Genomic DNA, 24,261 nt, shown 5'->3' with positions numbered 1-24,261 from the left:
TGGATGTCACTAGACCCCGAATAACTAACCAGCAACTCTTACCTGGGACACACCTGAGCCAGTCTACTTTAACATTTTGACACCAACTGCGCATGCTCAGCTAGATCGAGAGAGAACACTGTCATGGCGGAGACGGGCTGTTGCAGGAGGTGAATGAGGAAGAGATGACGCTGTAACTGGGTTATTGCTGAGACCTGTCTCAAACATAGTAGTTTTTTCCGGGGAAACGAAGTGGACTCTTGTCCTCTGACCGCTGTGGACAGGGTTGTCCTCAGACTTGCCTTAGATTTGGGAGTTTCGCTACAGCCACGCTCCTTTTACCTGTCTGAGGCACTGTCATCTAGCAGTAAGTTCTCTTGCAGCCTGTCGCCGAAATGTGAGTCGCGGTTTCCTGTTCACGTAATTTTGACAGAGCGCCTGAATGGATGTTAATCTTATAGCTTAGTTGTGCCGACTGCCGGTGTTCGGAAACGACAATTTGTATGCTGCGACTGCCGGTTCAGTTTTTCGACACAGGCTGTTATCAAGTTTCAACTAGACAGTAGAGACTGGACTTCGGCGGAATCGCTGTGACAACTCCAATGTTGCAGTGTCTCTGACTTCAATTCCTGCCTTGAAGCTTTCATAGCAACCTTGCACACTGCGATAGGCTTTTTGTGACATCCAGGGCTGTTTTGGATGGAGAGGAAAACATTTTGTTTTGTTTCAAGGGTGCTTACTTGACAAGGGAGAAGGAGCATATCCAAGTGTTTTTCCATCGACTCTCCGGTGACCGCCTACAGGTCGAACAGGTGCCTTACCTGTTACTACCACCTGCCCCTCTTTAGCAATGGCTAGCGAGGAGACACCGTCTACTTCACAAACTGGTGACAGTGGCAAGGACGAGAGACTGGCCACAATGTCGCTCAATCCTGCAATTCCTATACGAGGAATACGAATGAAATTTGCTGTCCTTGCGGGCCTAGTAGATGTTGGGGAAGTTTCGAACCGGGACATTGTGGAGACCGTCTTCAATCTGGTAAGCTGATTACGAGTTGGTTACTTTAAATAGTCGTTCATTTCTTCTACTCAGCTATCCCGAATTCCACGACACTTGCCTCATCTATTGGAAATTTGGCTTAAGAGATCTCAGTGCAGCCTATTCTGCGAACAAGGAAATGCCATTTCTCAAAAGAAATCTTTGGGTAATAAAACAGTAGGGCAATAGGCCTACACATTTCAACACCGCTAGGCTATCTATTCCCATAGTAGGCCTAGGGTACTTTGCTGTAGTTAAGTTGCGTTTTGATTATTTGAAAAGATTAGGCCTAATTGATGCAAGGTAGCATAATCTAACCAGGTATCAGCCTATTTGGTGGTCCAGTCATCATGAGAGAGGTATTAAGCTATGCTTGTTGTAATATAACGTAGACTATAGCGGTTGGCTATGCTAATATTGTTTATTGTTAATCAAATGTAACCTATGGCCTAGCCTACACTGCAGTAGATATTTCCCTCTCAGTGAACAATTTGTGTAGAATGTCTTTGTTAAGGTAAAATCATAATCTTTTACTTGTTTGGGAATTTCCTGGAAGAGAAAGCTCAGCCATAACAGTAATGTAAGCTAATTGTTTTTACATTGAAAGAAAAACATTATTTTTTTCCACTCTATACAGTAGTTAAGTAGCCTAAACATATTTCTTTTTTAATTGATAAGGAAAGCCCACAAATGAAGTGTTAGGCCTACACATGGACACTGTAGAGCATTGGTACCAGAATGAATGAAAACCAATAAGGAAGTAAGATGAGAGTAGCTGAGCTGACACAATGGGTGTGGGATTGGGGGTGGGCAGAGAGCAGCAGCAGCAGCAGCAGCAGCAGGAGGACATACAACCTACAAAACTGCTTTGTCACTGTGGCAACACAACACACGTTTACAGTGTGCATCCCAACCACTGTTGGTCTCCCTATGGCCAGGTTGCTGAGTAGAGAGGACCATGCTGTGCTCTGTTTTTTCCCAACCTGGGCTCAGAGATGACACTATCAAAGGATCTGACCGCAAGAATCTTGCTCCAGTGAAGCAAAACAAGGCCTTTTCTGCTAGGCCCAAAGATTCTCTTGGAACAACAAGGCAAAAGTAGCCTATACTAGTAGCACTATATTTATTTGAACTCGTCAGATCTATTGTGTCATAGAGAAAGAACTTAGTATGTTAGCTGTGATTGTCCAAGACACAAAAATAATTCTGAGAACATGGCCTCAGCTGTTTTGATGGGACATTGTAGACACGTGGTGCCAGTGGGGTTTAGAGCTTAGTGGGCACACAGTATCCTAGTGTATTCACACATCTTCCCACTTTTAGATGCACTTCTCTATTTCAGTGTCTGGTTTTCCATGCCACTCTCACTGTGCTCTGTTTTATTCCTCTCTTTCTCTCTTCCTCTTAGTCCTTTGCTGTTTATTTATAGTTCAACGCTAATCTAATTCCTCACAGAGTTCTGAAACTTCCTCCTCTGAAGAGAGTATTAACGGATGATTCACCATTGGTCAATGGACAAATATATGAATTGAAAATTGCTTTTAATGAATCATAATGATTGTATGAGTTTGCAAAAGAGCAAATGTGTCTCGCTTTGAGGAAGTAAACCAAGCTAACACATTGTCTGACCTTCAGTTGACACACAAACATTGCCCTGAAGCAGAGGATGCTTCCAGTCACATAATCTGATGGTATAATCACACAAATAAGATATTGTTGGCAAAATGATCTAATGGCTGCATGATTACAGCCGTTTGTGAATATCTGTGAAAAGTGTGATCTATTTCTCTCATCCCCTTAACTGCATTCTGGAATATGAAGTTGGGGTGGACGGAATGTGTGTGTGTCTGTGTGTCGGGAGTGGGGTGGGCTTTGGGGGTGGTGGTACAACAAAATGATTAATTTACCTTTGTGAGTTGTCATGGAAACCATGTAAGGTCATGCCTAAGGGTAACTGATGAGCTCAGGGGTACATAAGATTTCTTGTCAGTCTCTTTCAAAACTTCTATTAAAGCAGTGATGTGCACTGTGCTTTGCGGATATGCTAGAAAAGTAGTTTCAGCAGACTTTTCACCTTCATACTTTTTACTAGGATATAAGACTGCCACTAAATTATCAGATGATAATTTAAAAACTAAATTCTCTCCTGAGGTTTAGTAAATATTTGATGCTTCTACCTCACCATTCTGCTGCTCTCGTAAGGGATACCAATAGCTGCCCGAAATGTGATACCATTCACCTAAAGCCTAAATATCGGCCCTCTCTTGGACTCTGGCAGAAATGATCTTTTGTCTTCAGGCACCATGTTTTTCACTCAAATTGGAATATACATCTTTGATGTAGGCACTGTGTTTTTCTTTGCTCTTAGTTGACAGTTTATATGGATGGCACGGGTCTTCCTTTGAGGCAGGTTTCTCAGGAGAAAAATGAGGTGTTCTTAAGTAGAGCATTGCTAACTGCTTTAAATAGCTTTATCAGATCCGTCTGCTTACATCTCTAAACTTCTGTCTCTCTCTTGCTCTCTTGTCCCTTTCTGTGACACATGCAAATGAAATCTTTTTGTTGAAATGTATTAGCCAAAAACAGTGGCTAAAATGGGAAAATGCACACCTGCCATATAGCCCCAACATAAGTCATGACACATATGATGATTGCCAGTATTTATTAGACTACAGTCTTGCTGCATGGCATTCTGGTCAGTCTGTGGTTTTCCATACAACAGCTAAATTTGTGCTTTTGGTAGAAATGGCGTGTGCCTTCAGATTAGTGATGCAGCACAGCTTAATGACTGGGAATGCTTAGGATGTTCCATCACACAGGTGTACTGTATGTGTGGTTGTGTGTTTTGTGCGCATCTTTTCTGATTACTTGAATGCTGTGACGGTGCCATTCTGTGTCCAGTGTGGGGGATCAGATAATGCTACTCCAGCTCCAGGCTGTGCTCTTGTGCTGACCGGTTGGCATAGAATGTCCTGTAGTCACCCAGATGCCCTCTGACTGCCTGCCACACACTACAGTTCTGACACCACACACACACACACACACACACACTACACCAGTCCAGAAAGAATGTATAACTTCACAGCCACTTTTCAATGATAATCCAGGTTACAAACAAATATATTGACTGAAGAACGACAGTGTCTTCTAGTCAGTTACCAGGATGACAGATTTAACTGGAATTGTTATTATAGCAGATGGGCATGGGATGGCATCTTATTAAGATTTAGCTTTTAGATTTTGTTTCATTTTTGCCAGAATATTTAAAACTTTGAGTATGGCCTACTTGGCAGGTGAAGTATTAATCTCAACATTCTGACATTCATGCATTTTGATGGAGACCATGGGCATTTCTGGGCCCATTTTAAAAAATCACTCTTAAATATTAGAGGCCACGATCTGAGGAGGACTTGGTGATGGAGCCGTTTGTCACTGTCTATCATCATATTGCGATCACAAGGCTTGGACATGATTTGAGAATTAGTTATTCACCCTATGCAGTTCCAAAATACATTCACCATAATACTTTTATGCATTGATGTTCTTTAATCAGGCCATGATATTTGCTAGTTGCTACCTGCAATGCAAGACAAAAAATACAAAATGCAAAAAATAAATAAATAAAAACATCACCTTCGATATTGTGATATGAAAAATTCTGTTAATATAGAATCTGCAGGCAAATTAGCCCATTGAAACACTGTTTGTCTGTTTGGTTAGCCGAGACAGTGTCTTTGTCCTACTAAATTTGCACAATGCCACTATAAAAGCCAGTTTTTCAAGCCACATCAAGCAAACTTGATGGGTCAGTGTGTGTGTGTGTGTGTGTGTGTGTGAGAGTGCGTGCCCATGCTTGCTTTTAAATGTCACACGGGGCACACATGCAACTGATGCCGCGTTAACTTCTATTTTAGACAGCTGTGGAACATACATGGTCTATTCTCCTTCTGAAGAGGTAGACCTAGATTTTGTAATTATAGAATTCATAGGTAATTAATTGATCTCCATTTTCTGTTGAATTGCAAAAAGGACGTCCTCCTGTTCTGTTTCCCAGATCCTTAGACTGGAAGGTAATCTTTAATCAAGAGGCTGCTGTCTCTGCTGCAGCCAGCATAAGGCTGTTGACCAGGAGCTGAGCTGTACCCTTGACCTGTTTTTCTCTTGCGTTCTGTCTCTGTGTGTTCTTTTGTTCTTCTTTCTCTCGTGTTGATACCCTCCTCTGTCACACGGGAGCTTTAGTCTGCACATGACCTAGAACTGGAAAGATAGCCTACTCCATATTCATATGCAACTGTCAGTAAACTAAGGGAGACCCTCATGAGTATAAGTACAAGCATGTCACAAAGAGTCACACAGCCTCCCTTCTACAAATGGAGTGGGAATGTCAAGCACACAGTGAAAGAGACGATGGCTGTGTCCCTATTCTTGTTGTTGACATATGCAGTTGAGTTGATTTGTAGTGGACGTATTATTGGGGCAGCCGTAGCCTACTGGTTAGCGCTTCGGACTTGTAACCAGAGGGTTGCCGGTTCGAACCCCGACCAGTAGGAAGCGGCTGAAGTGCCCTTGAGCAAGGCACCTAACCCCTCACTGCTCCCCGAGCGCCGCTGTTATTGCAGGCAGCTCACTGCGCCGGGATTAGTGTGTGCTTCACCTCACTCTGTGTTCACTGTGTGCTGAGTGTGTTTCACTAATTCACGGATTGGGATAAATGCAGAGACCAAATGTCCCTCACAGGATCAAAAGAGTATATAAAATTATACTACTTACTGCCGTGAGTGTTTAGCTATGTTGTGTCCCTTCTTCCTGTGGCCGTGAAACACCACAGCTCAGATGGTGAGTCTCAATAGTAAACATAGAAATAGTTAGCACTGAGCCTGCTATGCCCTCACGACCACGACCACTCCCGTGCGCTCATCTGCTCCGGCTCTTTCTCACACGTGCAGTGTCCAGACCACTGTCTTTTTTTAGGAATCAATTCTGTTTGTGCTAGCAAGAGCCATGATGATACAGAAGCACTTTTGGACCATTGTGAGCATCTTCTGACCGACTTCCTGACCTTGCTGAACTGTTTGCAACAGTGTGTGTTGCAGCTGTGTTGTTAAGGTTGTATCGTCTTACGTTGTAGTCTGACGTTTGTGCTCCACTGACCTTGGATGCCTTTCACGCCTCTGGAATCACCTGCATATGTGTGGCAGCCAGGTTCACACTCCTACCTCTAGAGAAGCTTTGGGAAATAGCATGGCTGAGCCATGCCAATCAGTCTGTAGTCCTAAGGGACATAGTCATGTTGTCTATGGCAGTGTTTTTCAACTTTTTTTGTGCCACGGCACACTTTTGACACTTAAAATGTCCCACGGCACACTAACATCCTGTGTGAAGAAAAAATAAACATACCATAGCCTAAAAAAAATACACAGATATGGCCTTATTATGGCTTCTATGCAAGACCTGCTCAATAAAACAAGCGCCCTCTTTTTTATTTGTAGGTGACTATATCTAATTTAATTGTTGTTATGAACTGGATATGTGATGATTCTGTGAATACTAGATATGGGGCCCCCGTTGTACAATGCCTGCATACCACAAATAGTGCAATCATACAATCAATGACAGTATGTGGTTATACATTCTTTGAACAGTTGCTTTTCTGGACCAGTGAGTGACATTTGGGTAATTTTCTGCGGCACACCTGATGATCTCTCACGGCACACTAGTGTGCCCCGGCACAGTGGTTGAAAAACACTGGTCTATGGTATGTCAGTGAAATTGGTGTGTGTCCTGGTTTCAAAAGACCTGCTGGACAAGTGACATTGTAAACTGTTGTTTGTTGCACTGCTGTCCAGCAGGTCATTGTACTAGCACTTAAGTATCAGATGGTCACCTATTTCCTATTTTCGTCCTTTTACTTGTATGTGTCACTTAATATTCATTTCTAAATAAAACAGGATGGCGAATTCCTAAAGAAATGCAAGTTAGCTCGAAGTTTGGAGCTCGAGTGGAATTTTGATTTTGCAACGAAAATTCTTGGTCAAACGTTAATTTGTTTCCCTCTTGAGTTTCTCCCTAGTGAGGTAGGGGTCTCGGGAGGATAATAATGAGTCTGAATGTGGCTTTCAATTCAGCTCTATTTTAATGTCCATCATAGCACCTTGATGGACCGAGTGAGTGGACAGAATTAGGGCACCCACCAGCCCAGTACCAAACTCCGAGCATGGTAAACAAAACAGGTATTTTAGTCAGTAAATGCTCCCGTTAAGAGCCAAACCAGTTTTTGTCCACATCTATTCTACACACTTCTCGCTATGGAAAAATGTAAGGTTAATCAATTAAATATTATTTTGTATTATTTTTTTTTTTAATTTCCAACGAAATGGGGCGGAAATTAGTACTTTTGCAATAAATGAAGGTCGCTCCTCCTCTGTCCTTTCCCCCTATGACTGTGTTGTTTAAAACTCAAGACAGTGTTGTGGGAGCAGGGCTCTTGAAGCCTTGTCAGGATTCAGAGGTGACTGCAGGGTGATGAAAACAACAACAGGGTTGTGAGCTTCGCTTAGCCAAGTCCCTTGTTTACGTGAGACTCTGGGGGGGAGCAGGAAGCCTTGGCGACACTTCTCAGCTTGCTCGGTCTGGTCTTAGGAAGCAGGGAGAGAGGTTTACACAGCACACATTTGTGTCTTCCTGATCCTGTTGTGACCACTGAGCCTTGCATATTTAATGTTCTCTATTTAACATCCTATTACGCATGTTGTAAGCTAGTAGTCTGGACTTATTGGAACTTGAAAATAGCAATATTACTTATCAGTTGTCTGTTGAGCAATGCATGTTTTATTTAAACCATTGTGTTCTCAATTGTATTTTAATGTAGGCACAGTCAATAATACACAACATTTTAAATAGTATCACAATGCACAGTTGTCCATAGGAGTTGTACGGTTGGATGATGTGGAGCTTGAAAGGTTACTAAGCATACTGTAGCTCCCAGGGATAGTAAGGATACATGGTTAATTAGCAGATGGGGCTGTGTGTGTGTGTGTGTGCGTGCGTGTGTGTGCGTGCGTGTGTGTGCGTGTGTGTGTGTGTGTGTGTGTGTGTGTGACTTCACTGTTATTTTTAGTCAGAAATGAACTGAACATCCTCCATGTTTTCAATGAAATGCTTAACACATGGTTGCCCATTCTTAATTATGTAGGCATGGTGCGACTGATTTGATGTTTGTCTGTGAGTCCATCTGTCTCTGGATCCATTTCTCATCCATCAGTGGAAAACTATCTGTTGCGTCTCTCTGGATTCTGCTGTAGAGCTGTTGTCCTGTCTGAGGCGTGACCACTATGGCTACCTCTTCCGTTTCCCTGCAGCCCAATCTTCCACAGTAATGAAGGCCATTTCCTGTCCGGTACTCCCCACTTCCTGTAGTGTGGCCTATTTAGCATCTGTGCCGAGATCTCTGATTGTTCCATTTCCACAGATCCCAGGAGTTCTGGTGTAAACCAAGAAAGAGCCTTAATGGAAGGTAGTTTAGATATTCTATTACATCACATGGGCTGTTTCCCAAAGCTGTGATTAAGCTGTGTGTAGGAGAATTGAATTTAGATTCCTTATGTCATTTGCCTTCAAGTGCAAGAGTAGAGACACAATTAGGACAGGGGCATTCTGATCAGTATCAGAGCCATGCCTGTTGGAAGAGTGCAGAGTACAATCTGATTTGCTGTGACCAACCAGACTATTTACCCTCTTTGGCTCTGAGTGAAGGCTAATTAGTCAGAGTTGATGCTTAGTGTTGGACTAAATTGATATGTTAAGTAAGAGAGCTGATTGGACACTGTGACAGCTTTTACGTTCAGCTTTCAAAATACATCAATTTCCATGATGAAGAATCACAGCTGCTCCGACTTCAGGCTAGTTGTATTGACATCAGTTTGACCCCAGCCACTTTTTAGCATTATCTGATTATGGAGTCAATGAGAAAAAATCGACTAGTGAAATATCTCTCCACTCCCTCTATCAGGAATGTGTGTCACACCCATGAAGGCAGAGGACCAGCTGATACGTTCCACATTCAGGCTGACCGAAGAAGTGCACTGTCAGCCACTATGGGTGATGATAAACCATTAACTAGTAGTACAGGCTGGGATTTATTATGTCTGTGGCTCGCTCACTGTGTTTGTTTCCATGAACAGTTCCAGGACTGTGTACCAACACTAGGCTAGAGTGTGTTTAGTGTGCTGAACGGCCAGAGGACCTTGATGTGCACTTTACTGAATTTGACAGAAAGGGTATGGGATTAGAATGTCAAACCTCACCTTAAGCAGCAGCAGGGGCTCTCCGCACCAGCCAGGCTAGATCTGTATTATCCTGGATACTTTCTAACAGTATCCAGTTAAATGAGCGTTGCTGTGTGAAACGGGATGTGTTACATGGGGCACATTTCCTATTTGGCCGTGATGCGCGGGCAGCCTGGAACGCTCCAGACAGTGGGCTCTGAAACTGGTGCAGCACATCATGGTTCACTGCAGCAGGACATTTTAAAGAGCCATCTGAAGATGTGGCTGTTATTTTCACTTTAGATGATGATGCCCTGACCCCGTGTGTTTGGTGTGGACATCATCCCGATTGATGGGCTGTAAGAGGGGCTTGAATGAGCTTTGTTAATGAGCGCTGTAGTTAATGGTTAATGGCTGTTGGCTGCTGGCTCTTGTAATCCGCGGACATCAGAGCCTGAGAGTAGCCCTCGCCAGCCTCATGCTCATAGTCCCTTTCAGTCATATTCACTCACTACGGCCATTACATTGATCATTTAATGTCTGTGTGTGTGTGTATGATGAAGTAATGCTAATGTTTCAATGTAGTTAAATTGTTTTTACATTTCTTTTATTTGTCCTGTCTTGATTCTGTGTGTGTTCAGTGTCATCCAGCAGTTTTGCATCAGAAAGGGCATGAGGACTATTCTAAGCCAGTTTTTATGCACAACAAACCTGTTACAGTTGATAGCAGAATCCAGTTTCACAGCTCTTCCTGCAGTAGCCACTGTTTGTTTACTCAACATTAATGACCCCACCCCACCAGATACATTGTTAAATTTGAATGTTTAGTGGTTAACATCGTAGAGGGACAGGACAGGCAGAGCAGGCAGCCATTTTTGTGCATCAAACTGTATGAACCTTTCTATTTCCTTAATACAGAAATGTAAAAACTGACGCTCTCCCCATAATCATTATACTCCTCCCCCACACTCTCATTCACACACATACTCCGTAGTGGAATGAGCAGCCCTCATTTACCAAAGCAGGGGATTACCGTCGGCAGCGTCACTCCACTTTGTTTCTAGTATTACTCTAACAAAGTGTTTGATTGGAAAGTCCGCCAACATAAGCTGTGGTTTTAATTGCCTGTCATGATGGGCCGTTGGGGATGGCTTTTGGAGTTGAGGGTGGAGCTTTCAAAGCAATACATTCAATACATACAGTACTGTTTATGTGTGTGGGAGGAAATGCACACCCCAAACAAACAGAGCAGCCTCCAAAGCCAGATGAGGTCATGCTGCACCACAGCCACAACAGAGCATTGGACAGGGACGTGGTATTGAGAGAGTATTGTAGATCAAGTCATCTGGCTGTGTGTAACGGCCACAGAACATCTTTACACGATGCATTTGTTTTGCATCTCAACTCCTGCAAACTCCTGCGAAACCCACACCCACAAAGATTTGCATGATGAAACAGCAATATGTGAAGGAAGCCCAGGACATTTTTCTAAAAAAAAAAAGAACTCTTCCCTCTCAATATGTGAAGGAAGCCCAGGACATTTTTCTAAAAAAAGAGAACTTTTCCCTCTTTGGAGGGAATCTGAAAAGGCATTCTGAATCAGGCCAACATTTGTGTTGCCGTGTCTAGTGTCTTGTTTTTAACTTCCAGACTCAAATGTAACAGTTGGGCACGTGGCTAATGTCTCTGTTAAGAACCTAGTGAAATTACAGGTTCTATTTCCCCATTCAGGCCAATGAAGACAGGCGCTGGAAAGTAGTCCTAGTCCTAGTGGTGTCTGGTGTTTTTGGCTTGTGCTGTAGGTCCTCGATTAGTGGTGAGGTGAAGCTGCAGTAAATCACTGTGGGCCATGAGTGTTCTTTATCTTCTTATGCCAGTGTGGGTTGTGTGAACTTGTGCAACACACACACACACACACATAGAGAGAGATATGACTATTGGATTTTACACTCAGGGCCCTCAGTCTCATCATTAATGTAGAGGCTGCTCCAGGTGATGTGCAAGGCTCAGGTTTCCTCTCCAGGATCTGGTGTCTGCCTGGACAAAGCCACAGGCTGCAGCCCAGCCCAGCCCACATGGCCCAGACAGCCAGCCAGATCCACAGATACCCCTCACAAGAAGGAGGAGCAGCCTCCGTGACCTTGTAGTGTGGCCCCTCCTGCCCTCCATAGCTGGAGAGAGCTTGAGGAGTCTTTCGTCCACTGTTTTCCATGAGCGTGCATTGCTTACCGGATGTTTAAAGGAAAGACTTTGTTTTGAACCAGTGTTTTTTTGTGTTGCACTAATGGAAGTGGTGCTGGTATGTTTTGATGGAGCAGGGTTGGCTGTTGCTTGATTGCAACAGGGAGCAGATTATGCAGCAGCAGGACTCATTATTGGGGCACTCCACTGATGCAGATTGAAGAATCAGCATTTCGGTTATCATTTAGGATGCTTTTACATGTCTGTCAGCTGTTATTAAGTTGGCTGTTCCCAGGTCAGACCAATTACCTACATGGTCATGTTTTTTTAGATGGAAACATAGGCTAAGCAAAATAACTTGAAACATCTAATGGACTCATTAAAAGTAACTTAAACTTAAATACAGTAATTGAAAGATGTACACAAAATAAGTGACTGAATGCTCTGTTTGTTTTGGTGGTGTTTGCTATTGCAAGCTGGTTGGGGGCTACACGTTGTTAGTAGTTGAAGTGAGGCTCACCCCAATTGTAAAGTGTTTGGGTATCTAGATAAAGCTCTATATTAATGTAACATGTTATTACTAGGGCTGTACAATTAATCACATTTTTTGTTACAATTATGACTTCAATGATTATGACAACAACAGTTATTTTGCCATAATCTGTTAATAATTTGTAATAATGCTCTCGTTTAGTCTTGAGGTAAAAAAATCCTGCACACCTCTTTGCTTTACAGTGAAAGCTGTTGTATTAAACCTTTTTTTTTTTTTTTTTTTTTCATTTGTTTTTCAGTTTAATGTTTTAATAATCCAGGAAATAGATAGTTTCCGTAATTATTGAGTAACCATGTTAAATAATTGCAATTTCAATATTAAACTAAATAATCCTGATTATGAGTTTTGCCATAATCGAGCAGCCCTAGATGTAACATCTAAGTCAACATTTTGAGTCACTTTACCAAAAGAGCATACTGTGTATATCCTAAACAATAACACTAAATTGAAGATGTTAGTACTTGTGGTATGTCGGCTGAAAAAATTAAACTAAAAACTGCAGCCTTGCAAATCTGAAGCTAGATAGTGGGGGGCCTTAAGCACATAAATAGGTCGTTTCGCGCAATTTCTTCTAAAAGCGCCAAATTTGGCACAGATGTAGCTCAAGTTATACTGAAATGATTTAGCTAGGGTGCCGGAGCCAGACCCTTGGGGCCAAGATGGCAGCCAATCCAATATGGCCGCTGCCCGAAAAGGGTTCCGACTAGCTTTTAACCACATGAGCTACAAATACAAACTTGATGTCTTTTTCAACTTAATTGATCATGGGAAACACATAGGAATGTTTATATTTATCACCCAGTATATCTGGACAGCTTAATCCTCCAATTCCAATATGGCCCCTGTCCAAAAAAGCAGTTTTGACTGTAGTTATACCCCATTGTTTGCGCCAATTTATCTACAAGCACCAAATTTGGCACAGATGTAGCTCAGGTCATACTGAAATGATTGAGCTAGGGCGCCGCAGCCAGCGACCCTTGGGGCCAAGATGGCAGCCAAATCCAATATGGCCGCTGCCCGAAAAGGGTTCCGACTATAACTTTTGAACCACATGAGCTGCAAGTACAAACTTGATGTCTTTTTCAGCTTAATTGATCATGGGAAACACATATAAATGTTTATATTTATGACCCAGTATATCTGGACCCCTTAATCCTCCAATTCCAATATGGCCTTACACCCCATTGTTTTCGCCAATTTATCTACAAGCACAAAATTTGGCATGGATGCAGCTGAGGGCATACTGAAATGATTTATCGAGGATGCCGGAGTCAGTAGCCCCTGGGACCAAGATGGCTGCCAAATCCAATATGGCCACCACCTGAAAAGGGATTACTGTAGGCTGCATATTTTGACCCAGATGAGATACAAATGTAAAATGAATAAATATTTCACCTTTTCTGGCTATGGGAAATATATATTTATGATTGGGTATATGTGGACCCTCAAAGTCCCCAAATGCAATCTGGTGACTGTCCGAAAAAGGGTTTTGACTACAACTTTTGAACCTAATAAGCTACAGATGAAAACAATTTTTTTTACCATGACCACACATTAAATGACCTAAGCTTTCTCAAAAAATAAGAGTCTGCTCTGACCCTTCTTTGGGGCAGCCGTGGCCTACTGGTTAGCGCTTCGGACTTGTAACCGGAGGGTTGCCGGTTCAAACACCGACCAGTAGGAACAACTGAAGTGCCCTTGAGCACCTAACCCCTCACTGCTCCCCGAGCGCCGCTGTAGCAGGCAGCTCACTGCGTCGGGATAAATGTGTGCTTCACCTCACTGTGTGTTCACTTTGTGCTGAGTGTGTTTTACTAATTCACGGATTGGGTTAAATGCAGAGTCAAATTTCCCTCACGGGATCAAAAGAGTATATATACTTAGTAGTACTTAGAGTATGTATACAGCCTCAGTGTTGTACCTCCAATCCAGTTTATTGTCTATAAGAACACGCACATATTTGTAGTTCTCAACAACTTCCTCACCCAGTATTGAAATGGTATTTAGCTCAGGCCTGGCCCTACGAAAGTCCACCACCATTTCCCTTGTCTTAGCCACATTCAAGACAAGGTGGTTGTTTCTGCACCATGTCACAAAGTGGTCCACCAGTTGCCTTTACTCCGTCTCCTCACCATCACTGACGCACCCCACAACTGCAGTCTGTGAACTGTCTGAGAACTTCTGCAGGTGACATGACTCAGAGTTGTACTGGAAGTCTGAGGTGTACAGTGTGAAAAGAAAAGGAGACAACACAGTCCCTTGTGGTGCTCCTATGCGACTGACTACCTGTTCAGACACACACCCTTTCATTCTCACAACCTGTGGTCTGTCAGTCAGGTAATCAGTAATCCATGAAGTTGTGGAGGTGTCTACTTGCATCCTTCAAAGCTTGTCACGTGGCAGCATAGGCTGTATGGTGTTAAAAGCACTTGAGAAATCAAAGAACATGATCCTCACAATACTACCAGCCCCTGTCCAGGTGAGAGTGTGTTCTATGAAGCAGGTAGATTAAGGCATCCTCCACACCCACCTCTGGACGGTATGCAAATTGTAATGGGTCCATGTAGTGGTCACCTGTGGTCTCAGAAGATGACCAACAACAGTGTTTAGCCAACTACTTCCTTTCCTACCAACTTCCTTCCTAACCAGGTGTACTTTTTTCCATAAGTGTTTTGTTCTTATGACTACAATTGTGAGAGAGACCATAAGAATGAGAATTCATGAGAGAGCAAACAGTTATTGTGTGCACATCCCACCTTCTGGCAGGTGCAGGACAAATTAAAACTTACTCAATTGAAAAAATATAATGTCCGCAACACTGCTTTTGACTCCCATATATTTAATGCACAACAGGCAACGTTTCGACCCTGCTGGGTCTTCTTCAGGCAAAAATTCATGAGAGAGACCATGAGAATACACTGTTGTTGTTTTTATGTTATTGCTGTTTTTTTGATATGCTAAGCAAACCTTTGAAGAGTTTTGGACAAATTGACTATATTATTCTTTTAACAATTTGACATATTATAAATATTGCCTTGCAATAATAATTGTGTCTTATTCTTTCTTATATGATTACATTTGAAAATGTATTCACCTGTGGTACATTGAAAGCATTTCACTTTTATAAGGAAATTAATCCACATTGAGAATAACCTTCAAAGTTGTGGTAAAAAAAGATTTTCAACCAAAGTCTTGAAAAGAATACAGGTTCCAGACTTACACAAGCATACATATAAATATGCCAATGGACTTCCTGTGGTCAATAAACTAAAAATAGACACAACATCCTCATTTGTAGCGCATTTGGTTCAAAATTTGAAGCCAAAACCCTTTTTCGGACAGCAGCCATATTGAATTTAGGGAATTTGGGGGGTTCTGATAAACCCAATCATAAATGTAAGTATTCCTATGGGTTTCCCATCATCAAAAAAGGTAAAATAGACATCAAGTTTGTATTTGTATCGCATCTGGCTCCAAAGCTATAGCCGAATCCCTTTCAGGCGACAACCATTTTGGATTTGGCTGCCATGTTGGTCTTAGCGACCACTGGCTCGGGCGGCCTGGCTAAATCATTTCATTATTCCCTCAGCCTCATCCGTGTCAAATTTGTTGCTTGTAGATTAATTTGCACAAACAATGGGGTGTAAGGCCCCATACTACAGCCGAAACTGCTTTTTTGGACAGCGGCCATATTAGAATTGGAGGAATAAGTGGTCCAGATGCACCGGGTCATAAATATTAACATTCCTATGTATTCCCCATGATCAATTAAGCTGAAAAAGATATCAAGTTTGTATTTGTAACTCATGTAGTTCAAAAGTTATAGCCGGAACCCTTTTCGCGCAGCGGCCATATTGGATTTTGCCGCCATCTTGGCCCCAAGGGTCGCTGTCTCCGGCGCCCTAGCTAAATCATTTCAGTATGACCTAAGCTACATCTATTCAAAATTTGGCGCTTTTAGATGAATTTGCGCGAAGGCCCCCCACTAAGAGGCTGCTGAGCTCATTTGTGTTTAGTGCACATTTGCCATGGCTCTCTGTCATCATAGATGATGAACTCAGTCAAGCTTTGATGGGAGTCTGATAAGAGACTGTAATGATTTCACTATCTCAACATGCTGTATGATGCATTCACAGAACCATCAGTGAGTGCTCTGGAACTTGGGCATCCCTCCTACACTTGGGGTCACGTGAGGTCATACAATTTGTCATACAGTGTTTTACGTGATCTCTCAAGGGGGTTGTATAATGTTAATAAAACGTTGCACAGTTAGAGAAACACGCCGCCATTTTATGAAATTGGGTTATTCACCGTCTCCCCTAGAGTTAGATAAGTGGGTAAAAGCATTTTTGTCTCAGTGCATGCATTGTCTTAGTCCGGCAACGCCACCGCTAGCTTATCTTAGCATAGTGAATGGAATCCTTCGCTGCCGGATAGCATGTCCTGAGTAAAAGTGAGCCAACAAAAACAGATCCCAAATTACTTCTTGTGGCCTGTGTATTCAAAACAAGTCCAAATGGCAATCGAGATTAACACAAGATGATTTTCTAGGCAGGTATTGACTTGGGACTATATTGGGGCGAAGCACTGCTACTTGGGCGCAGAGATATCAGGCAACACCTGAGTACCTTGTCTCACTTGCCACAGCACAGACTCTCTATTTCAGGCATAGGTTGGCATATTCCCCCACACTCACACTACCAGTTTGTGTTGGCTCTCATCCTCACGTCAGGCTGTTTGCAACCTCCTCCTCTTGGCTTTCTATTTCCAAAACACGCAGCTCCTCTTCTGAAAACTCTGGTTTGTAGAGGTATGGTTCTGGATCTTGATTGTCAGAGAAGTTATCCACTTGGTCTCTCTCAAAATCTGCCATGTTCATCGCCATTCACTATGCCTACTGTAGGAAAATTAGCCAGCTAGTACTAATCACGCTGGTATGTTGACGGAAGTTGTCGGTTTTCAGGTGTGATATCTCTACGCCCAAGTAGCAGTGCTTCGCCAGTGCTTCGCCGCAATGTAGTCTCAAGTCAGTATCTGCCTAGGAAATCGCCTTGTGTTAATCTGAGATGGGGAGACGCCGAATAACCCAATTTCATAAAATGGTGGCGAGTTCTTTTAATCACTACTAATGCTGCATGGACTGGTTTGCTGCTCAAGATTGTTGGGGTCAAGGTCAGGTGGTGTCCTTTGTGTTAGTCTTTGGGTGATCTCACAATTTGCTTGTAGAGTTACTCACTACAAAGCCTTGATGGATCAATAAGATACTATGGCTTGCGGGGGTCAGAGATCAAGTTCACATGTGGATGGCATCAGAGGTTAAGGTCTAGTTTGCTCCAGGGCACAGGAGGTTGAAGTGGGCAGAGGCATTAAAATGCTTCACATTGAGTTTCTTTTCATTAGCACTACTCTCTTCCTAGGTGCTTCGTCATGCAAAGCTGAAAGCTAATTGTGTGGCAGGGACATGGTTAGTGGCAGACTGGCAGTATTCTGCACTGAGTTTGCAAATGGCTCATAAGCTACCTGACTGTACATCATACGCTCAGAATGAGAGTAGTGAGAGGTGTGACATTTGTCTGCCTCCCAGGGGGTTTCCCCTTTTGGGCTTTTGTCAGCTCTCATTAGCCTCTGAATGGTATAGTATGGGTGGAGATAATTGGAAAGATGGTGAGAATCGGTTTCCAGCGCTTCAGTGACTCATCACAGTTGGTAACAGCCAAGCTGTTAAGATTTTAGTCATGGAAACAAACAGTTTGTTTCCATCTTTGTTGTTGAACTATGGTAAATGTATTGATTGGAATGTGGGTCTGTAAAACATATCCAATATTATTTTTCTTCTTTGGCTTTTGCACATTGTCCTGTTGATGGATTTAGATTTATAGAATTGAAGTGTTCATTGTAGATGGCATAGGGAAGTATTCTAAATGACACATTGAGCCCTTAATGAAAATTCAGTAGTCATTTGAACTCATTTGCATGCAGAGATATCAGTGGCGCACTACTTCTCTCCTTTTATGCTGATAACAGTGTTATCTTCAGAAATATGGAGGTGTCTTTGATATGCCTGGTCATTAAACAGTTCTTTCTCTGAAGACAGAAAAGGTGAGCTTTTTCAAAAAGTGTGACATGGTTTGCCCTGCTGCAGATAAACTCCCTGGTAATTTGGTTTAATTAATGTCACAGTCAAGTTTTCATCAGAAGTCAGTTTGGGAGGAATTTGGATCACTTCAGCCATGCTCCCTGTGCATGCCCTGCACATACCAACAAGTCTCCATTCAGTGGGAGTGCTGGCATCTGAGCACTTCTCTGCTGGCCCAGAGACATTTAGTCCCAGGCGTGGCTGACAAAGACTCCTTTCCTTGAGTTCCAAAACCCACTAATTCAGTAGATCAAACTGTAAATGAGTAGAGAAGGTCTATGGTCTCTGATTGGCCTCTCGTGAAGTATGTTAACCCTTAAAGGAGTACCGTCACACGGGAATGTTGGGAAATGAACATTCTAAAGAATATCTGGGTTCATTGAATTCAACATAGAATTTTAGAACCTTCAATTGTTGCGGAACGGAATCTTATGTAAGAATGTTCAAAAACCTACACCTTTAGGAACAACACTGCCTTTTGGGGACCTTGCAATATTGTTGCATCTTTATTGCATACACATTTTCAAAGAGGAATATTTGGAAATTCTAATTGAAGGTCAGATTGGGGTTTATGGAGAAATGGGTTTGAGTGATTGTTACCAGTAGTGCAGCCAATCAAGCGTATCTGCAGATGTAGATGAATCAGCAGCAATGTCTCTCTTCATTATTTGCCAGTTTTAAACGTGCATTACTAGACATGACCTTCGCTGGGGCCGTGGACTCCCTCCTCCTCCTCCTGCTCATCCTCCTGTGTGAAAGCTGGACAGTGACGGATCTGTGACTGGGACAGTGTAGTGGCCATTAATCATGTGTTGAATGTGCCCACATCCGTTAGCACTACTGCACAACCACCCACGCAACCCCCACCCCCGAATGCATATGGGTGTTGGCGGGCAAAGGTGATTTATTATGCTCTTTGGCAAGGAGGGTGTGACGAGCCAGTGCTTTAGTGGAACTCAGGATGGTTGGGGAAGATGAGGGGTAGATACTTAGAAAGAAATCACTCCTTTCACTCTCTCGATTTTCTGCCTCTCAAGCTCCTCCAAATCACTTCAGTCAGTTTATTTATTTTTCCATCAGGCCTTCTCCCCCACCTAAAGGCAAAGGAGGCAGCTCTCCAGAGCATTAGTGGGATCATGTATCAGAGATGCTGTCTGCCTGTGTGTGATCACAGCTTTTATCTTCTGGATTGTTAGACTGGGGTGTCTGCAACCAATTGTTTTTTTTTCTTTATGCTATTGTCATAATGCTCTTTCACTCATTGGTATTGGGGACGTTTCCATTAAATAGTCAAAGGATTTATTCTGTGTTGAGGTTGTGAGAAATTGTTTGGACTGTTTTTGCTTGTTGGATGACAGCTGTTTTTCTCTAGACCTTTTATAGTGTTTCTACTAGAGGTTGATTTAGCTCCTGTGTCTGACAAAATATTCTGATATGAGTGTGGTTAGTGCCTTTATCTCTTGCTATAAGGCAGGGTTCAATAATAAAAATGTCATAAAAACTATTAAATTGTGAAAAAATGTGACATTTCACTGCTTGTTCAATTGATTTGACAGCACAAAGGACATTATTTCGTCTCCCCCCTGCAGATGAGCAGATTTCCACAAGGGTGACTGCTTGGGGCCCAAAAACAGACTGCACATCTGCGATATGAATTTAAGCGTTTTAATTTTTGTTACCAGAACAGTATTCAAAAGACTCACATCAAATGGCTAGATTTTGCCTCTCAGAATTGTACCTCTGAAGCGATTGAGCGATTGGCCTTTCTGTGGCATGTGTTTGATTTGTGGATGGGGTGTCTAAAATGTCTGGTGTGTGGTCTGTGGCATCTTTCAGTTGTGATCTTTCTCCTATCAATGTTAAAGGGGAATCCAGGCTAATGGGTCAGAACTGTCAGTGGTGGGTGTTGCCATGGTATCGGGAGATTACTGTGGCCTTAAATAGGTGCCTGTGATCAGACTGATCCGCACTGTCTGGGCCTATGAGAGGATGAAATCATGGCTCTGTGTTGTTGGCAGGTTGGGTAAAGTTCACTGGGCTCCGTTAGATGGTAATCCAGTGTTTGCAGTAAAGCATTGGTCTCCAGCATAAAGACACAGATGGTTTTAAATCCAGCTGAAGCTATCAGTGCTATCCGAGCTGATTTCACAAGCCAGGCTTTGCTGTGAGAAGACAACCAGTGGTGCCTCTGGTCACTGATGGCACTGCCTGTACCATTGTCACCATGCAATCATCATGATTCTATCATCTTAGATTTTCCTGTAAAAGGGTCCAGTCCATAGAGTGCTGCAATCAACCTTTTGGCCTGTTCTTCTCATTTCTTTCTCTGTATCTTTGTCTGTCTGTCTGTCTGTCTGTCTCTCTCTCCAGCTGGTGGGGGGTCCCTTTGACCTGGAGATGAACTTCATTATCCAGGAGGCCCAGAGCATTGGCTGCATGGTGGAGCTACTGGACAAGTGTGACCCCACGTGCCAGGCAGAGGTGTGGAGCATCTTCACGGCCATTCTGAAGAAGAGTGTGCGCAACCTGCAGGCCTGCACTGACGTGAGCCTCATCCAGCAGGTGCTGGCCCGCGTGGACACAACCGACAGCATGATTGCAGGTAAGCCCAGAGGACACTCCCCAGAGGACACTCCCCAGGCTCACTGTTGCTGCAGTGGCAACTTTGTCTTTTCTTTATTATCCTAACATACCCTCTGGCAAAACCATACAGTTATCCCCAATGATGAAATAAACTCTTCTCCTGATTGGACAGCAAGCATCTGATCTATAGACATACAATATACAGACAGACACCGTACAAATAGATCTTGTTAATATTTAAAGTACTGTTCTCCATTCATTTGCTCGGCAGTAGTAAATGTAGTGACCCTAGTGAATATTGTTACACAAACATGGTGCTTTGTTTTTTTGGAGGGTCATTACATGGTTCTGAGGTAAACATCCTATCAGGGCTTTACATAGTGAAGTGTCATCAGAGTAATAATCCTAATGCTACATTGTGCTACAGGCTGAGTACCCATGACTCATCTCTCTTACATTCGGATAAATGAGCAATAGGATCGCTCACCCAGCCTCAATTACCACATGGTGCAAAGCCAGATGCCCAGTGTCTAGGGAGCATTTTCTTTTAATGCAGTCTTTCCCTCAATGTGCATCCATGTCTGTCATCTCTTCAGTGCATCCTTAGGCATGTACGATATCATCATGTGCTTAATTAGTGACAAATACTCAAGATTGTAAGCAATGCTGGAGTCAGACCCAGAGAAATCCTGGCAGAGAGACAAACAAAGACCAAGATGTAGAAAGGGAACAAGTATTGTTGGCGGAGGCAGACTGCCCAATGGCCGCTTCCTAAAAGGCATAATTAGGTCTGAGCTGAAAATTGTGCAGTCATTAGCTTGCCTGTAGTTTTGCCAGCTTGTGGAGTGGATGGGGATGACCAATAGAGAGAATTAGACGAGGGAGGGCTATAGTCTGAGGAACACACAAGGGTTCTGATGGGCCTCTGGATCATGCAGCCAAACGTTGTCCTGTCCCTTTGGATAAAATAATCTGCTAATCCCACTCACTCTCTTTTCTCTACCCAGTGAGGTGATGAACTTGACATCATGGACCCTAAATGATTCAGAATGACCTGTGTTGTAGAGGCTTGAATGAATAGCTTCGAGCCTCATGATGATTAGGTGGCCAGACTATGTGATTAGTGTGATTTGTTTTCTCTCACAGATCTGATGGTGGATATGTTGGGTGTGCTGGCCAGCTACAGCATTACAGTGAAGGAGCTCAAACTGTTCTTCAGCAAACTGCAAGGAGCAAAAGGCCAATGGGTACACACACACACACACACACACACACACACACACACACAGAGGAAAGCTAAGTGGGCACACTCTTGCCCTCGATTATCTAATGTTTGTTTATGATCTCTATGAGGAATGTTCTAGAACAACTTTAGCCTTCAGTCTTGCTGTCCATTTTCCATTCCTATTTATTCTTCCCTAGTTGTTGTGTTCCTTAAATGCAGTTCAGACCAGGCTACTGACCAGGTTACTGAACTCTCTAAACTTTTAATGGCTGTTACTTTCGACCAGTTTGAATACGTTCAAAATTATGATTTTGTGGCGGGCCATATTGCTGCAGATACAAACTCCAATCAGGTGGATGTTTTGGTTGTCTCTTCAAACTGCTCAAATGCATGTATTCTAACCAGAAAGGATTTCAGGAGTACAATATTATCAAACCTGTCAGGGGTACTAAGAGTTGACAGCTTACTAGTTTACAGCTGTTTCAATATACAGTATTGGGAATAGACTACATATCAAGCTGATGTAGCATTTTTCTTTTGAGAGGTACTGTAGGCCTGCCATTACAACTACAGTGCATTTACTGTTACTCAGAAGCATTTGAGGTGGGGTCAAAGAAAGTCACAAGCGATTACAATCAGGGTGTAGAATTGAAATTAATTGAATTTAAATTAATATTTAGTTTTCTGTAAAATTGTGTCAATAATTCAATTGGCTGGCTCTATCAATTGAGTTCTAGTGTTATTTTCGGCAGACAATACTAAGAGAAAATATGTTTGTCGACCTTGACAAAGACGAGACGACTCAGGCATTTTAAAACACAAACTGTAACAATATCAGCATGCAATATTGTTAACGATACAAGAGATGTACAAACGATACAAAAATAGTTTGAAAATAAAACCTTTATTTTTGTCACTGAATTTTTCAATTGTTGTTGGCAGTAGACTAAAACTAGGAAAGATAAAAATGACTAAAATGTGACTAAATCTAATAAGCAGCATCTGAAGACTAAATAAAAATGCCTGTATTTGCTAATGGACAATGTTGGGTTTCAGCAGTTGACCTCTTAGTGTACACCAAGGTTGTGTATGCCCTGTGCGGCTAATTCACTGCTCTCTGTGATCCCGGTTGGATGTCTCAGGCGGTGTATGTAAACGATACAAAACCCAGCAGCAGATAGCAGCAGCCTCATATTGATCAGTGTGTGTAATCAGTATGTAATCATGTGAGGGACGGTGTCACACCACCCCTGTGTGCCTCACACCCCTGCATTGGCACAGCATTAGCATTAGCACAGAGAAACTTCTTTCCATCGCTTCCATTTCATGTTTACATTTTTTAATGTTACCAAAAGAATTAAGGTTAATTGTTTTCAAAAGTCATTAAGTTATGTGGGGCTGTTTCAGAAAAGCCAATCAAAATAAATTGACATGACAACCAAAACATGAGCAGATTCGTCTTTTGAAATAATAATAAAAAGATTTTGTTATGTGAAAGACAGAATGTTGATGTTAGAATATTTGGTCATTGAAGTGGCCAAGAGGATGTTTAAGTGTGTTCAGCATAGCATCAGTGTGTTCAGCATAGCATCAGCATGGAGAGTGTTTCAGTGTGTTCAGCATAGCATCAGCATGGAGAGTGTTTCAGTGTGTTCAGCATAGAATCAGCATAGCATCAGCAAGAAGAGTGTTTCAGTGTGTTCAGCATAGAATCAGCATAGCATCAGCAAGAAGAGTGTTTCAGTGTGTTCAGCATAGCATCAGCATGGAGAGTCTTTCAGTGTGTTCAGCATAGCATCAGCATGGAGAGTGTTTCAGTGTGTTCAGCATAGCATCAGCATGGTGGTGATATTTCTGTTCTGCTGATGTGTCCCCATCTCCCTGTCTGCCAGCCCCCCCATGCTGTGAAGCTGCTGTCTGTGCTGAAGTCCATGGCTCACAGAAATGGCCCCGACTCCTTCTTCAGTTTCCCAGGAAAGAGTGCTGCGGTAAGATGCCCTCCACACAAGGCTGTCCTTTTTATTTGTCCAGTACCCTTAAATCTTTTATATGGTTTTGCTCCAATGCAGTAAGTATATTTTATACAAATAGTTTTTACTGCTGATGAACCAAGAACACAGCTGCAGCTTGATTTCTACATCAGAGAGATAACACAAGTCAAATGGAATATGGAAGGCCAGAGTCCAGGGAATTCAGTTGATCACTTTCTCAGTCTGAACGGAGCGGTTTCATTCCCAGACTCTGCAGTGAGACGAGCGATCCAGGACGTGCAGAGCCTCACTGTGAATCAGGCCACTCTAC

At 42.7% G+C, this 24,261-nt stretch overlaps 1 protein-coding gene across 5 annotated transcripts in view; it reads left to right on the top strand.

Annotated features, from left to right (window-relative positions):
* The first annotated feature begins 92 nt into the window (after positions 1-92).
* Positions 93-24,261, top strand: part of lrba (LPS-responsive vesicle trafficking, beach and anchor containing) — a 205,339-nt gene continuing 181,170 nt past the window's right edge. For all 5 annotated transcript variants that reach the window (XM_076294354.1, XM_076294353.1, XM_076294352.1 and 2 more), the window contains exons 1-4: positions 93-1,018; positions 20,523-20,754; positions 21,882-21,982; positions 23,853-23,948. In XM_076294354.1, coding sequence (XP_076150469.1) covers positions 830-1,018; positions 20,523-20,754; positions 21,882-21,982; positions 23,853-23,948 — 618 coding nt within the window. In that variant the 5' untranslated portion in view covers positions 93-829. The remainder of the gene's footprint in view (positions 1,019-20,522; positions 20,755-21,881; positions 21,983-23,852; positions 23,949-24,261) is intronic.

The sequence above is a fragment of the Alosa pseudoharengus genome, unplaced genomic scaffold (genome assembly GCF_046254945.1).
Source record: "Alosa pseudoharengus isolate Yale_2024_CS ecotype anadromous, Long Island Sound unplaced genomic scaffold, YU_APseudo_1.1 YU_APseudo_1.1_scf_2, whole genome shotgun sequence".
NCBI lineage: Eukaryota > Metazoa > Chordata > Actinopteri > Clupeiformes > Clupeidae > Alosa > Alosa pseudoharengus.
This window is presented reverse-complemented; position numbering and strand designations above follow the sequence as displayed.